This window comes from Triturus cristatus, chromosome 1_1, assembly GCF_964204655.1.
Source record: "Triturus cristatus chromosome 1_1, aTriCri1.1, whole genome shotgun sequence".
In the NCBI taxonomy this organism is placed as follows: domain Eukaryota; kingdom Metazoa; phylum Chordata; class Amphibia; order Caudata; family Salamandridae; genus Triturus; species Triturus cristatus.
The window spans coordinates 1,211,281,711-1,211,299,268 of NC_140579.1; the positions used below are offsets into that span (position 1 = coordinate 1,211,281,711).

General features: G+C 44.9%; 1 protein-coding gene across 2 annotated transcripts in view; it reads right to left on the bottom strand.

The window, feature by feature from the left end:
• Positions 1-853: 853 nt before the first annotated feature.
• The window catches only part of LOC146871846 (macrophage colony-stimulating factor 1-like), a 199,016-nt gene continuing 182,311 nt past the window's right edge, over positions 854-17,558 (bottom strand). Inside the window, exons 4-10 of one of the 2 annotated variants that reach the window (XM_085651964.1) lie at positions 14,507-14,704; positions 13,899-14,070; positions 12,724-12,828; positions 11,153-11,283; positions 7,165-7,220; positions 5,823-5,872; positions 2,776-4,017 (exon numbers count right to left, since the gene is read on the bottom strand). In XM_085651964.1, the coding sequence (XP_085508090.1) occupies positions 5,827-5,872; positions 7,165-7,220; positions 11,153-11,283; positions 12,724-12,828; positions 13,899-14,070; positions 14,507-14,704 (708 nt within the window). In that variant the 3' untranslated portion in view covers positions 2,776-4,017; positions 5,823-5,826. Of the gene's footprint in view, positions 4,018-5,822; positions 5,873-7,164; positions 7,221-11,152; positions 12,829-13,898; positions 14,071-14,506; positions 14,705-17,558 lie in introns of both variants that reach the window. The other variant, XM_085651956.1, reaches the window with a different exon arrangement.

Genomic DNA, 17,558 nt, shown 5'->3' on the forward strand with positions numbered 1-17,558 from the left:
GGGAGACCCGGGGGCACACTGGGTGGTAGGAAATTTGTGTCAGCCCGGTGATGCCACATCTTTCCCACACAGAAATGTGTGAAAAAAGTGATTTTTTCAGCTAAAATTGAGGTTTGCAGGGGATTCTGGGTAAGGAAACGTTGGGGGATCCATGCAAGCCATACCTCCCTGGAATCCCCCGGGTGTCTAGTTTTCAGAAATGTGTGGGTTTGGTAGGTTTCCCTAGGTGGACGCCGAGCACCGGGCCAAAAACCCAGGGTACCCCCTTTGCAAAACCAGGTCGTTTTGTGATAGGCAATTTTGATGTCGCCTCACTACGCTTTGGGCCCATGCCTGTCGCGGGTACTTGTGCCTCCCACACGTGTGAGGCACCGTTTTTATCGGGAGACCGGGGGGAACGCTGGGTGGTAGGAAATTTGTGTCAGCCCGGGGATGCCACAACTTTCACACCCAAAAATGTGTGAAAAAAGTGCATTTTTCAGCTAAAATTGAGGTTTGCAGGGGATTCTGGGTAAGGAAACGTTGGGGGATTCATGCAAGCCATACCTCCCTAGAATCCCCTGGGTGTCTAGTTTTCATAAATGTGTGGGTTGGTAGGTTTCCCAAGGTGCCGGCAGAGCTAAGGTACAAAAACCACAGGTATGCACTTTGCCAAAAAAGGGTCCTTTTTCACTGTGAAATTGAGCTGTGTCCTCGTTGTGTTTTGTGCCGTTTCCTGGCGCGGGCACTAGGCCGACCCACACAAGTGAGGTACCATTTTTCTCGGAAGACTTTGGGGTAGCGGGGTGGGTGAAAATGTGTGGATCCACGCAGATTCCAGAACTTTCCACCACAGAAATGTGAGATAAATGTGTTTTTTTTTTTACAATTTTTTAGATTTGCAAGGGATTCTGGGTAACAGAACCTGGTGAGAGGCAGTCAAGTCACCCCATCCTGGATCCCCCTGGGTGTCTAGTTTTTAAAAATGTATAGATTTGCTAGGTTTCCCTAGGTGCCGGCAGAGCTATGGTTCAAAAACTACAGCTTGGCACTTTGCCAAAAAAGTGTAATTTTTCACTGCGAAACTGAGGTGTGTCCAAGTTGCGTTTTGCGCCGTTTCCTGTCGCGAGCACTAGGCCGACCCACACAAGTGAGGTACCATTTTTCTCGGAAGACTTTGGGGAACATGGGTTGGGTGGAAATTTGTGGATCCACGTGGATTTCAGAACTTTCCACCACAGACATTTGGGGAAAATGTGTTTTTTTTTAACAATGTTTTAGGTTTGCAAGAGATTCTGGGTAACATTCCCTGGTGGGAGGCAGTCAAGTCACCCCATCCTGGATTCCCCTGGGTGTCCAGTTTTCAAAAATGTATAGGTTTGCTAGGTTTCCCTAGGCGCCGGCAGAGCTATGGTTCAAAAACTACAGCTAGACACTTTGCCAAAAAAGGGTCATTTTTCAATGCGAAATTGAGGTGTGTCCGCGTTGCGTTTTGTGCCATTTCCTGTCGCGGGCACTAGGCCGACCCACACAAGTGAGGTACCATTTTTCTCGGAAGACTTTGGGGAACGCGGGGTGGGTGGAAATGTGTGGATCCACGCGGATTCCAGAACTTTCCACCACAGAAATGTGGGGAAAATGTGGTTTTTTTGCCAATTTTTTAGGTTTGCAAGGGATTCTGGGTAACAGAACCTGGTGGGTTGCAGTCAAGTCACCCCATCCTGGATTCCCCTGAGTGTCTAGTTTTAAAAAATTTATAGGTTTGCTAGGTTTCCCTAGGTGTCAGCAGAGCTAGGGTTCAAAAACTACAGCTAGGCACTTTGCCAAAAAAGGGGCCTTTTTCACTGCGAATTTGAGGTGTGACCACGTTACGTTTTGCGCCGTTTCCGGTCGCGAGAACTAGGCAGACCCCCACAAGTGAGGTACCATTTTTCTCGGAAGACTTTGGGGGACGCGGGGTGGGTGGAAATTTGTGGATCCACGCAGATTCCAGAACTTTCCACCACAGAAATGTGGGGAAAATGTGTTTTTTTGTCAATTTTTTAGGTTTGCAAGGGATTCTGGGTAACAGAGCCTGGTGGGAAGCAGTCAAGTCACCCCATCCTGGATTACCCTGGGCGTCTAGTTTACAAAAATGTATAGGTTTGCTAGGTTTCCCTCGGTTCCGGCAGAGCTATGGTTCAAAAACTACAGCTAGGCACTTTGCCAAAAAAGGGTCATTTTTCACTGCGGAATTAGAGGTGTGACCACGTTGCGTTTTGCGCCGTTTCCTGTCGCGGGCACTAGGCCGACCCACACAAGTGTGGTACCATTTTTATCAGGAGACTCAGGGTAATTCAAATTTGTAAAGCAACTGTTATTACCTATTGACTTTCAATGCATTTCTGCCTTCCAAATGAAAGACATTGTGTAAAAAATAAGTCATTTTGAAAAATGACCGATAATTCTCATGCTAGTATGAGTATTCCCAATTTCGAAACTGTGCAAATATCTACTGTTTCTAAATTCTATAATTTGTTCCCATTTCAGAAATACATAGGTGTCTTTTATACCGATTTTTCCATGTATACATTTTCCCACAATAATTGATATATACCCGGTACATAATAAAAAGCCATTGCAAATTGCTGCTCAGTTTTTGACTCTGGGTTCGTCGAGTTCTTGGTGAACATACAAGTCCTATATATCCCCACAACCAGAAAGGTCCAGCGGATGTAACGGTATATTGCTTTCAAAGAGCTGTTATAATTAGAAGAAGCTACAAGTGAAAACGTTGACACAAAAGGCTGTTTTTTTCAACTAATTTCCAATTTTTCCTATATTTAACTGTTAGTTTCTATAAAGAAACCTTGATGGATCTACACAAATGACCCCTTGCTGAATTCAGAATTGTGTCTACTTTTCTAAAATGTATAGCTTTCCAGGATCCATTATTGCTTTCATACCCATTTCTCCCATTAACTGGAACGAGGTTAAAAGCACAAAAAATAGCAAAAATAGGCTATGTCCCAGAAAAATGCCAAAACTGTGTAAAAAATGTTGATTTTCTGACAAAAGTCTGTCATTCCCTAAAAGCTGGGAAAATGGTGATTTCAGCCCCACAAACCCTTTTTTGATAACATTTGCAGGGAAAAACCGAGACGCTTTTATTTGCAGCCCTTTTTTCCAATTTTTCCGAAAAAACTCAAATTTTAGCTGTATTGTGGCTAATTTCTGGGACCCCTCCCGGGGAATCCACAAACCCTGGGTACCATTACAATCCCCATGATGTTGGAAGAAAAGGACGCAAATTTGGCATGGATACCTTATGTGGTCAAAAAGTTACAGGGGCCTAAGCGCGCTCTACCCCAAATAGCCAAAAAAAGGCTTAGCACAGGGGGGGAAAGACCTAGCAGCGAAGGGGTTAAGGAGGAGGGTTGGTCACGCACATGTTTTCCCAGAGTGCTCCACTGCGGGCACGCGCCATGTAGTGGGCCCGCGCCTTGCAGTGTGACAAGCTGATGGCTAAAACAGGATCGACTTGGCAGCTACAGCAAGCTCTGGAATTTTAGCGCATTGCCTGGGCAAGTCTCTCCTCGCTGAAACACCAGGGTGACATTTTTTTGCCGGCTGAGGAGATATAAATAGCAAACAGTTCAGATGGAGCTGCACTGCGCCTGGGGAACAGGAAGTCCTTGGGCCCAGAAGCGCACAGCCCTAGGGAGCAGGTCAGTGTCCGGAGAGTCATTTGGAGGGATGCTTCTAAAGAGGACCAGTCAGGACTGGGGCAGAGTGGTCTCTCTCATGGAAACGAGGCATGGCTCCTGCCCTCGAACTGGCCCTCAGCTCCCTTGTGGTGGTTTGCCCGAAGACACATTTCTGATTCTGCCCGTTGGCACTCCCCAAAATGTGTATGGGGTTGGGATCGTGTTAACGCCATGCCAGGTTGGTCTCAAAGGGTCCTTCCCACTCAGTTTCCTCAAGGTGCCAGTTCTTATCTGGAAGGAGTGGTTGCCATTGCGACCCTCATTCTTCTGAACATGAACCCTGAGATGGCAGCTGTAAGAAAGGGATGATACAGCGAGTTAGAGCACTTTCTACACCACTAGGCACTTTGTATATCAACACACAAACACCACAAGGCACACAAGCATAGTGTGTTCACACAGACATTTGAAGTAAAGAAGGGGGTTAAAAGCAGAGTGGAAAGTCCTTGCAATCGAGGGCTGTGGCTGCAGTCAGCCCTAACAACTCTTTGCTCTGTTTCCAACTCTTTGTATTATGTCCTTATTCTTTGCGCTGGTTTCTGACATTGAACTGTGTTCTAGCTCATCATGCTGGTTCTGGCCTTTCGTGCTGCCCTGCTGAAATGGGTTGTACGTTGTTGTGCTACAGGAGAGGGGCAAAGCGAGTCCCAAGATAGCAATGGGTAGAGATTCTGGAGGGCTCTGATATCCAGGTGACAGACACAGAAGCTGAATATGTCCTCTGACGTCCGGGGATGGATACAGGAGGCGGGGGTGTCCTCTGGTGTCCAGGGGGTGGGGGTGGGACGGGAGGAGTTGGAGGCCTCCGATACCCTTCTGGACCAGACTCAAGGGGTAATGGAAGCAGTGCTTTAAATGGGCCGGTACTGTCAGGAACGCTCGTTAAATTGTAGCAGACATCGGGTGTGTGGTGAATGTTCTGAAATAATGTAATCCAGATAAAGTTTAAAGAAGTATTGAATCGGAATGGGCGTCGTTTTAATTGCCTTACGGAGTGAACTTGATTGTCCTGGCAGTGAGGTGCTAATTACTGACTACTATCAAGCCGTCAGGACGATTTTTAAAGTGGTTGTGGCAACTGGGATCTAAAAGTAAAGATTTTATGTCACATTCCAAATCGAACCGTCAGGCATTCAGAAGAGGTTTTCAACCATTCCTATACACACGGGGCGGACGCATACCGCGCCGCTTTCAAGATACCAACCTTGTCCAAGTCCTGAGGAGAATCCATGAATTTTGTGGATTCGAAACGTGTTGGCTTTTACGAGCTCAGGGGATGGTGTATAAATTATGCCTTGAGGAATATAGTAATAAAAATCCTTTCCTCGTGTGTAGGCAACATCATTTTGAACACATTACCCCCGGTCTCTTGGCCTAGGCAGGACAATTAACAATGTACAGTTAAGAATTCAATGTCCGCTTGGTGCTGTATGTTAAAACTAGGACTGGTGTTGTATTTTCAATGTTAAATATCATTTTTTATGAACGTTTAAGTTTGTTACACTTGTTATTTTTTGTGTACATACTTTGTGTTTTCGATTGGAATATAACATTGTGTATAAATATGTTTTTGTAAATGTGGTGTTTGGTGAAGGGAAGGTCTCCTTTCCAATACATGAAAAAATATTGAATTGCTTTGCTAATCCAAATGATTTGAAATAAGCAACTGGTAATCTGGGGAATTCTCTTTAATGCGTCCGAACTACTCCTTCTGGACACACTCTCTTTTTCTTGTGTATACAGTGGTCTGGTCCTGGAGGTTTAGGACCTGAGCCTTCTTTTTTCTCAATAAAGGTACGGAGTACCAGCACTTTTTTATTTTGGGATGGAGAGTACTGGCACTTCTCAAGAGAAAAGCTATACTTCTAATTGGAGAGTACCGGCACTTCTCAGAAACAAGCAGGTACTCTGGTACAGAGTACCAGCACTCCTTTTTTCCATTTCAAGCACTGAATGGAAGGATTGCATAAGTGGGGCAGACGCAGGCTCTTTAGTGGTTTGGGTGTTGCACTGGATTCATTCTCAATCACAGGCTCGCTCGTCCCTCGCCCTCAATTACCACTAATGGACTGGCTCATTCAGTAGCTCACATCTTACCTCCTTACTCCTCCATCTCCAGCCGGACTATCTCTGGCAAGTTCAGGGGCCTAAGGGGAGGAAAAGCGCAAAGGCATTCAGTCCGCAGCTTACCCCAACCAGAGAAGAGGCACTGAATCCAAAGATCTCTACCCAACAGTGATCCGCGCCCAGGAGCTCACTAATCCCATAAAAGGCCTTGAGAATGGCACCTTCAGCCTCCATCTTCAAGTTGCCACCCTCCCCGCATCTTGCTACCTTCTCCTCTATCTCTCTGTTATCTCTGTGCTACCTCTTTCTTTCTACGTTCATCTACATTCCCTCCCTCTCACGCCTATCTGCCCTCTTTCTGCCGTCACCTCTATCTTGATCCTTCTCTCTCTCCATTCCACACTGCCCCATTTACATTTCCCTCTCCCTGTCTCCGATCCACCTCGACCTCCGTATCTATAGCCCATGTCCAGTCTTAGTTTCCACCTCGACTCCCGTGCTCATTTTGACTCCGTGTCTCTGTCTCCTCCTGACCAGCTTCTATTTCCCTTTCGCTTCCCCCTCTCCATTCCAGACTGCTTCTTCACTCCTGGTCCTGTATTTGACCTTCTATTCCTCTGTCTCCATTTTGCCCGCTGCATACATGTCCCCCTCCACACCTCTGTCTCCAGCCAGCCTACACTTCTATTTACCCTACTTGCTTCCTCCTTCTTTCCAGTTTCATCATTGCCTCGTGGCCTCCTTCTCCCCCGCCACATCTCAGTTTCTTTTTCTCTACGCTCCTCCTCTGTCTCCACCATCCCCATCTCTCCATGTCTCCACCCACCTCTCGCTCTCATACTCCCCCGCGGCTGACATGGTCTGTTCCCCTTTCTATCTTTGTGCCTGTTTGCCTCTATCCCCTTCAGTCATTATCTCCCCCTCAAGGTCTCGGCCGCTACCTCCAGCTCTCCACTCCATCTGCTCCTGTCCCATTTTCATTTACATCCTCCTCTCAATTTCCACCTCTCTTCTTTCATCCTTCCCTTGGTGTCTAGCACTTCAGCTCGCTGTTACTCAACTAACCCCACAGCCCCTCGGGGCCCACTTCTATAGTTTTCCTTGCTAGCTCCATCTTCTCTTTCGTCTGCCTCCTTCTCACCTCAACCTCCACCCAGCCTTTCTCTCTCCCTCTCCACCCCTCTTCTTTCATCATCCCTCCTTTCTGCACTACCCTTCATCTCTGTCTTCGTCTCGTCTTTTCTGTCTTCCACTAGCTCCAGTCCCACGCCTGTTGCCTACATATCTGTCTATTCCACCTAGTTATCTCCAGGTACCAGCTCCCTACACAATCCCGCAAACATAAACACTATATATAAGTCAATTTTCTCACCTCTCCTCCTGATGCTCTGTTCTGAAGGTCGTTCTCTGTAGCTCTCGCCTTAAAATCTGTTTGGGAAAGAACAAAATATTATATTTTGTGCCACTCAAGTCTTAAAAGTGCTTCACCCCCAAAAGAAGTGCATTATTTATAACAATATACATTAATGCAGAAAATCAGGAACAGATACTAAGACCTGCTACACAAAAATCAATAAAAACCAAATGCTTCTAAAAACTAGCAATCCAGGGTGGCCAGTCACAGAAATCTCTACATCATATTGAAAACCAACTGGCGCAATTTTACATTATTGGGGAAACTGGTGCAGCTGAAGTCAGTACTAAAGGATAGTACCGAGACACATGGAAATAGGAAATACAAAACTGGGCAATGAACTGAGATCTGCAAATATAGCAATCATGAAGAAACAGGATATAGCCTAAGTCAGCCCCATTTGGTACCAGTGCACATGGATCTGCACTGTACTGTTCTGTAGAGGGTACTGGATAGACAATGTGAAGCACAGTATGAGCAGCAGCACATTTAGGCGGGGGTGGCTTTGGACCTCTTAGTGGAAAATTAAAACATTCTAAGACTCTAATGGCCACATCCGGCGTCTGGGCGTATGGCCCAACTACTTCCAGGTTGTGATGTAGCAGTGGTCAAGAGCACCTGGGAGGCACCTGGGTTAACACTCATGCCAGAAGCAGTGTGCACCTTTGTTCAGATCCTCAGTCTGACTCACAAACGTGTCCTCTCCCACCCACCCAGACCATTTATGTAAATGCATTCGTGAGTTTTGATTCAGTTCATCATTTTGAGTTCCTGATGGAGATTTTACATGGGCTATAGGTGGTGTAGTTATGTCTCCTTTTGTGTTATTTGTTGGTAGTATTGCTCCCTCAGAAGCTATTTATGAAGAAGAACAATGATCTATTCCTGATTTTCCATTGATGTAGGTGGGGTGTTAGTCACAGGGCAGGTGCCTCTACACTGTCTAGTGGGGGTGTTTGTCACAGGGAAGGTAACTGATGCGGTCCATGGAGTAGGAGCGGTGAGTCAGCATCAGTGTGTTCTGTTTTAGTGGTGGGTCATGGGAGCCTTTCTGTTTTAGTGGTGGGTCATGGGAGCCACTGAAAGGGTGATTTAGGGTGGTTTTGGGCAGTTGACATAATTTTGTACACCAGGATGGTGCAATCCAGTGTGATGTTTAGTTGTTGTGTTATGCTGCTATTACTACTGCCAGAAAGGGGTTTCTCCAACTCATGGTTTATGTGTATGGAAAGTAAAAATGTAACTCAGAACTACTCTATAAAATTCAAGCAGTTTTGTCTTTAGTTTGGCGGGGACAAGGAACTCTGCAAATGGGCATGCCTTCAACCCCTTAAGTTTTAGCCTGCAGGGCCAGAACACAATGGCTCCAATAACCCGTAGGGAAGAGACCCACACAGTTGAACAATCATGTGGAAACCAGGCGCATCAAGAACCATCAGTAAAATATGCCCAGTCCCTCCACACCTTCCAACAGCCTGTAAGTTAGCACATAGAAACGAGATTCACTCGAAGCCATTGGTATAATGAATGTTACAATGTAAAATCTAGCATGCGTGGGGAAATAGCATACCCCAGAGCAAGCACCATCAAGTTGCCAAGCACCCCTGTCCCAACAAGCTGTGAAAGCCAATGTGTGCCATTTAGAAGTGGTAACTGGGTAACTCCCAATCCAGCACTATATGATGCATACACACAGAACCTAATGACCTGTAAAGGACACGCAAACACTGTCTGAACATGCATGTGGAATCCAGATAAATATTAGCTAACATATCAGAAGCTAAGACACAGTTCCCTGCGACCTGCAAATACCAGACATAGATCATTTGAAATGGAAGTGAAAACTGGATACTTCCAAAGCGAACACAACCTGCAAGGAGCAGATATTTATAGCAGGCCACTCACTGGCAAAGACTTTGAAGCCACTAAAACAGGGTGCGTCTGAGAAGCACACCAAAAATCTACATAGAAAAGCGAAGAGTGTTATATTTGACAATCCACGAGTGTGAGGATCATTGCGAGTTGGGATCTTTCAGCTCTCATTGTGGGGCACAGTGGTGTTTCCCTGTCAATAGGGTGGGGATTTTCTTAGTGCATCACTTTCACAGCCGCAGCCACTGGGGCGAGGCTTATTTTGGTGTATCAGATTTTCCACCTTAGAGGTAATGGTTGCTGGGGTGTATCAAAGCCACTGGGGTGTGGTTGGTTATGCTGTTTCACTTGTCCAAGAGAGAACATGCTGCTAAATGATTTTCAGGCTTTTGCTTTCCTGACAAAAGTTTCTGCAGTGGTAGGATATAACTTTTCAATTTAGCCACATCTTAATATGAAAAACCTGCATTAACAGGAGAGGCCCTTCTTAAACTCCTCTCAAGACAGCCTTCTCTTCATAAAAGACATGTTTCACATCTGATGTGTACATGCCTCAGCTCACGAGAGAAGATGTTTCAACTCACATCAAAAGGAGTGTTACCTCATGAGAATATACCTTGCCTAGTCACTCACCAGATGACATGGTGCCTCATACCTAACAAGAGGACATGCCTCGACTCACAAATTTCCCATTAATTTCAAGCCCATCTCCCGACTACCAATCCTGACAAATATGCATGAAGAAATGAGAAATAGCCCAGTAACAACCTGCAGATAAAGTTCTATTGGCGAGCACCCAGCCAGAGACATCCTGAGACTCTTGCGGGCAGGTGACTTGAGCATATAGAGGTCTGACTTAGCAGGCTTTAACAAGGTGGACCACAGGAAACTCATGGAGAAAAGGGATGGAGTACTTGACTTCCAAGGGCCAGGTCAAACTTGGCATGCATCTTTTTTGGAAGGGTATACACAACCTGAATGGCTGGAATTTGGTTTTAATCCCAACTCCTGAAACGCGGGTAACCACAAGGTTTGCCAGTGTCGATTATGCTCCGCAATGATAAATGCGACCAGTGGCATTGGGTATCTGTTGGTGTTATTTGCTCCAGCTCCCATTTCCTGTCTAAGTGTACTACAAACACTGGTTTTCAGATCAATGGGGATAGCATAGAGCTGTAGAGAGCAGGAGGGGACTCTCAGTGGTGCATGGCTGCCTTCTGGACATTATGCAAAGGGAGAAAGTAGTCTTCGGCTGAATTGGGCTAAGCGATAGATCTTGCATCTGGGCGTTGGTGTCCCAGCAGCAGCACCAATCACATGTCCAGCCTTTTTCAGAGTAAACTTTATGGGCAGCTCCAGCACTGAAACATTCACGAGTATTGTCACTACATGCTCTTTAGGACAGTGTAAAATATAACTATTAATTTAAGCTAGCCAAAAAACCTTGCCGTTCTTGGATGTCAAACACAAGGAAATTCTCCCACAAGGGATCATACTGTCCAGATTGTACTACACCAAGTCCATATGCATAGGCTTACTGTATACAAAAGATCCAAAAAATACAGCCGCTACTTTGATTATTGGCTTTTAGAGATGAACCCTTGTCAAGTCAATGCTGATTAAATTACATTTGTCAAAAGTCACAAATAGTGGTAGGGAGAAAACTTTTGGTAGTGCCAATGCCTTGCCGAAGATAGTTCAACAGAAAAAATATCACTTTCTGTTTCGAAATTAGTTAGAAACAGTATCATTTATAAAGACCTATTAACTTTGGAACTGATCTGCGAATGTACATCTCTCTTTGCCTTGAAGCAGTACCTGTGCCTTAAAGCAGCCGTTTGGATCCACTATGGAAGGTATACAAGTCTTGATTGACAGCAGAGGACAGACCTGACCTGATGCCACACGCTAGGACTTGCCTCCCCCACCAGGGGCAGCTTCCCTCACTAATCAGATAATGGCGACAGTGTCTCTCAACAATTACACAGTGGAAGCAGCCACTTTCAACACCACAACAGTTAACAACTACTCACGAGAGACAGGCAGACGAGGTAGCATTAACATAGTAACATACCTGGTTTTGATGCCTGTAGTAGAAAAGTCCACTCAGTGCCAGAAGGAGTCCCACAATGCATGGCCCCACTAGGTACACATGGGCGCGCACGATAGACTCTTCGTCTTCTGGAATCGGAGGCTTGTCTGGTCCTGGGCCATAGAGAGGGAGTAGGTTAGAGTCATGGTGTGGGCCAGCAGAACTTTCCCCTCTTTCATCAGATTGCAGGCTCCCTTCCCCTTTACCCTGAAACACACCAGGGGCTGCAGGCCTCAGCGGTGCATGCTGAATGCTCACAACAGTCTCTGGCCTCGGCATTGCCTTGGTGGACTCTGACGTAAGAAGCACGGTGCTGGACCTGCTAGACTTGGGAGTGTTCGACACTTCCCTGCCCTGCTTGTCAGTTACAGACATGAGGATCTGCGCCCTTCCCATGGTACTTTCCGTGAAGGATGGCCTGAGAGGGACAGAAGTTTCACTCACAAATGTGCTTGCCTTTGTGCTACTAAAGGTCCATTCCTCGGAGGGTAATTGATTAGAGGAAGTTTCTTCAGTTACAGACGCAGGGGCCTCTGTGCTGACAAGGCTGTTCAGAGGATCAGATATTCCATGAAGGTCATCTTCATTCTTTACTAACATAGTGGCAGTAATGGGAAGGCCATGTGTCTTCTCAGTCGATGTTTCCTGACGTAAGTCTTTAGTTACAGGTGTTGGGACCACTATGTTGCCTATGACGTTGTCCTCGGTTGATGGTCGCTGAGGGGCAGACTCTACATTTACAGACACAGAGTCCTCCATGGAGACAGTAGCTGTGTATTCAGTGTATAACGGGTGAAGTGAAGTCACTTCACTCACATACATAGGGGACTTTGAGCTGCCAATGGTCTTGTCATCAGTGGATTGTTGCTGAAGGGCTGCCTCTTCACTGTATGTTGCGTGGGCCTCTGTGCTGACAGTGGCCCTGTCCTCAGTAGATGGTTGATGAAAGAGAACCTCTTCACTCACCGACACAGGAGCCTCCGAGCTGAAAATAGTCCTGTCCACTGTAGATGACTGGTGAGGTGCTGCCTCCTTACTCACGGACACAGGGACCTCTGTGCTTTCAGAGCTCCATTCCTCTGTGGACGCCTGCTCAGTGATGGCCTCTTCAGTAACAGCACTTCTGGGCCTCGCACTAGACTCAAAGAAGGTGGTGGGGGACCCAGATATGAAGTCTCCCGACTGGGTATGAAGCAGGCGACCATGTCCGGCACCAAGATCTGAAGAGGAGTCCTCAGTCGCTTGGGATCCATGGTCCTTCTGTACATTCTTGTTTGACCCAGATGCTGACTGGTGATCTGCGTCAAGTGTAGAGCCTGTGTAAATCTCTGTGCCCAGGAGCCCAGGCCTGTGGGCTTCCAATATGGATACATGTTCAGGCTCCGCCGTGGATGCAGACATAACGACTGTGGGCGTCCTTAGAGTCTCATGGACATCAGGGGCCTTCAGGCTCTCGGGGGTCCCAGGGATGTTTGGCGTAGTTCGGGCTACCCTGATCCCTCCCTCTTTGCTGACTGTAGGCAAGTGAAGGGTGGGTATCTTCTCCTTCATACCTGTAGGGTCTCTGCTATGCTCCTGTGGTGAACCGGGTTTCACAGGCGTGAGGAGAGAGCCAGTGGGTCTAGGCGAGGGGCAGCTGCAGGTGCACTGAGCAGGACCTGAAACAATCAGACAGAAAGCCATGGAGTCACTTGCCTCACAGCGCAGAAGAAAGAACAGACATGCAGTATTATCATGAAGGAAAAACAGGAAGCCAGCAGAAGATGTAACAGACCATGGCTAATGGCTTACACTGCTAAGGGAAGGTAACAGACTTTGTTAGAAGGAATGGAGACGATGTTCAGCCGGCGAAGAGAGAAAGATAGAGAAAGAGGCAGAGGGACAATAAGAGTGATAGGGTGAGGGAGAAGAAAGAGGGGATTAAAAGAGAAAGGGAGAGATGATAGAGACAGAAGATGACATGCATGCTGCTACTGTCTAAGCACCAGCATAGTCTAATTAAACATTTTAATCCCGACCTTAGAAAAACTTCACTGGGTTATTTTTTCCAGCACGCATACCATCAAAACCATGCTTCACAATATACAGGGACACCATTAGATGGATAGCAAGACCCTACATGTCTGGTGGCAGCCAAGCAACCCAAGGATCTACTAGCACAAAGAAGCAGGCCTCATAGACTGAACGTGCCTCATTCCGGCAGGAAGTCAGGACTTTATGCCTGGCTAGAGAGAGCCTACTGGGCACGGAGGCCAGATTTATGTCTTTCTGTTGAGAAAACCTGCCCTCTTAAGTATCTGAATGTGTCACTCACAGAGGAGCCCCAATACATTTGAAAATAATTCCAAATAGTTTTCAGAGCCCATGGTGAGTGGGATCGTCAATAGACGAGGATTCTCCAGATTTGCAGAGGGGCCCATCGGTATATGATAAGGAACATAGACATATGACCTCACACCTATAGAGGTTCCCACGGACATGTGAAGGTGCCTTCAGACATGTGAAGGTGCCCCTGGACAAGTGATCAGGATCCTGGATATGTGATAGTGATGCCACACCAATGAAGGTGCCCACAGCCATGTGAGGTTGCATCTGAACCTGTTCCATGGGCAAGCTAGTAACGGCCCAGAATTCAAATTTGCCCAAATGAGGCTGAATGTGTTCATTGTGTGTCAGACTTTAGATGGAGCACAGAAGAGCAGCATTTAGAGAGAGAATTAGCTCTTACCTGTGGTGCTGATAGCTTCAGGCTGCTCTTCATCATCGAGGTCCTTGCATGTGTCGTACGGGTTAGCGCATTCCACAGGATTTTTGCCCAAGAGCTCCTTAGTGATAATGAAGACATCCTTCACGATCATTAGCATGTCCATGGGAGACACTGAGTACGTTCGGGAACATCTCTGGAGAGAGGAAAGGCCAATAGTCACCAAAACGAATTTCCAGAACAGGTAAGAGAGCACATAATCTTGTAGAAGCACAACAAAGCAGATGTCAGGTGTGCATACTGCCTCACACAAGAACAGACAAGCAGAGAGATTCACAAACCATTACGCAAGTACAACAGAGCGGGGTTAGAAAAAACAGCACAAAAATGTTTCATTGGCTATGAATATTTTGCGATCAGGTTAGTGTATGTGGATGAGATTTGGACTACCACTTTGAGAAAGTCCGTCAATGATTTCTTTATTGTTAGCATAAATAAACCACAGCACATCAAACTAGATAATACAATATTAAATATAGAACCATTAAAAGATCCTCGAAAACAAATGGCGGCGCTTTGCACAATTCTAGTACTCGCTCTCTCCTTTCTCACCCAGAATCTCGGCTGCTCACCTTTGCGTCTATTGTGGAGCGTTCATCTCTTCGAAGGCATTGCTCTGAAAGAAGACTGTCGTATAATTTTTTCAGCTCGATGGAGTGGTTAAAGTTGGTGGAGCTCAAAGTATAGCTTTCCGTTTGTCTCTTCAAAATCCTCCCCACCCAGGGAATGGCACGAATAACATAACATGCCTTCTGCTGGTCATCTGTGTGCTGAGGAAAAAACAGAGCAATCAACTGCATGCTCTTCGTTTATCAACAAGACAAGTCCATCCTGAATGACTTGAAGCCTCACTAAGACACCAAAACACTCTAAAGTGCAAGATCAGACCACTTTTAGGAAGACTGATCACCCTGAAACTGACAAGTCTGCTGTCAGCAATATGTCTGCCATTCATCAGCACAAAAGCACACTCAATACGAAGAAACCAACCTCTAAATGACAAGACCACCCTCAATATAAAAATGCTGTTCTTATTAGCACTATCCCACACTCTTTTTTTAAATTTTTTGTTAAAAAAATGTATTGCAGCCGGAGTAAACACATGATATCATATTACAACACAAAAAAAAGAATCACAGAATATTACAAATCCTCAGCCTATTTAACAATCTAAGACAAAAAGTTATCTTAAAGGCAACTTTAGTAAAATTCATAACAAGCTCAAGCCTCCCATAACTCAATCAGTTTTCAATAGCAATTTCATATATCTCCCATGGCTAATAATCAAAATCGAACTTGGTACCCCATATTTTCTCAAACTTCTTAAGGCCTCCAATGCGTGCGGCATAGATATATTCGCTCTTCTTGACCCTCCTCATCTTCTGAACCCATTTCATAACTGAGGGTATGGAATCCGAACGCCATTTTTGTAGCAGAAGCGATCTTGCGATCGCTGTTGCTATATAGAGCAACCTCGTCATGGATTCCGAGAAGGGAAGATCTGGGTCATATCCAAGTAAAATTAGCCTACTATTAACCTCAAGCTTTATATTGCACTCTTGTTCTAAGGAAAAAAATACCTCAGTCCAATAAATATTAATATTTGGGCAACTCAACATAATATGTGACCAGTTGGCGTGTGTATAATTCATACAGCGAAAACATTGAGAGGACTGGTTAGTGAACATCCTAGCTAAAACGGCGGGAGTTCGATACAATAACCACTTACTAAAAAATAACATCCTACGCCAATTAGCCCCTCTTAGAGTGCAGAAATTTAACTTATTAATTGTAGACCAAATCTGAGGAGAAACTACACAGTTCTCATGATCTAACCATTTCTTAATTGCTTTTGACTCAAGATCCGGTTGTTTGAAGGAAGCCAGGAATGTTTTCCAAGCACCTGGATTCTTATTCACTGCTTTAACTAACAAATCCTCTACAAGTTGATTTTGGGTCATAAAAGAAGTGGGGTTTATTTCTGTTAGATATTTATATAAACAACCATAAGAGTTAACCAAAATAAAATTCTTAGCAATCCCTAGAGATATTTCTGCTACCGTCATCCAGTTACCATCCCTTAAGAAGTCTGATACTTTAAGGTACCCGACTTCCGCACACTTTAATGTCAGGTGGGTAGGATGTTTAATTCCTATTAAGGGGAGGATTTCTTCTATTAAGGTGGCTGAATTAATTGCTGGGATAGAATATTTTTTAAAGAAGGCCTGCCGTCTTTTAACAATACATTGGAGACATTTATATCGAACCAGCTTTGGGTACCTGAACAATAACATGGGAGAGTTAATCTGAGTTTCAGTGCAAATTAAATTTAAAAGAAAATTGCAATAAAAATGTATTTGTGGTAGAGGCTTGAACCTAGATAAATACTGTGCACAATATGCATCATAGTAATATTTCAGATTCGGGCGTGCAAGCCTTCCATGATCTACATCTTCATATAAAGTGCCAAGTGCTAAACGTTTTTTTTTTTTTCCAAACAAAAGTTGTAAACATGGACTCAACCTGAGAGAAAAACGAGGCTGATAAAGTGCATGGTATTGAAGAAAACAGAAAATTAAACAATGGTAAAATAGACATCTTGATAAGAGCAACACGTCCTAACATGGATAGAGGAAGCATATTCCAACGAATCAATAACCCTTGAACTTTCCTTAAAAGTGGCATATAATTTAGTTTAAATAAATCTGCGAACGACGCTGAATGGAGAATTCCCAGATATCTTTTTGGGTTAAGGTTTACTGAGCCTTGGATATCTGGATGTAAGTCGAAGGCAGCTCTCCCACATTGTATAACTTCCGTCTTAGCTCTGTTTATTCGATACCCTCCTAATGTTTCAAAGTCCTCAAATAGTTTGAAGACTTTGATTTGTACTTCTATTGTAGGCTTAATTAAAAGCATAATATCATCTGCATAAAGACGGCAAAGTCGGAATTGGAGGGAGTATATCTGGGGAGTTCCGTATTGCAATTGCCAGGGGTTCAATAAAAAAGGCGAATAGTACTGGAGATAGAGGGTATCCTTGCCTAGTGCCACGCTTAATATCAATGGACCCTACCACGGTCGAATTAATGATTACATTTGCCACTGCATTCTTATACAGATTCTGAATTAAGAGTATAAAAGACGTTGGAATATTAAAATAATTCAAAATACAAAACAATGTCTTCCAAACCACCAAATCAAAAGCTTTTTCAGCGTCTAACAATAAAACTAGCACGGGGATCTTCTGAATTTCAAAAAAATCCAAAGCTTCTGCGAGAAAATGGGTGTTGGTAGCTAACTGTCTACCCGCCAAGAATCCATTTTGGTCGACATGTATCAGTTTTGCCGCATATTTGTTGAACCGGAGGGATGAAAGTTTTGTGACAATTTTGTAATCCGAGTTCAGCAGTGTAATTGGGCGATAAGAGTTGGGATCCCTTTTGTTTTTACCCTTCTTCGGAAAACTAACAATATTTCCCTGTTTAAAAGATTCTGGAATATCCCCCCCTTCTAGCATAGAATTTATCAAGGAGAGAAAGAATTCACCGAACGCCTTAAAAATTTTTTTATAAATTTCGGCGGGTAAGACATCTGGACCACATGCTTTAGCGTTAGGTAAGC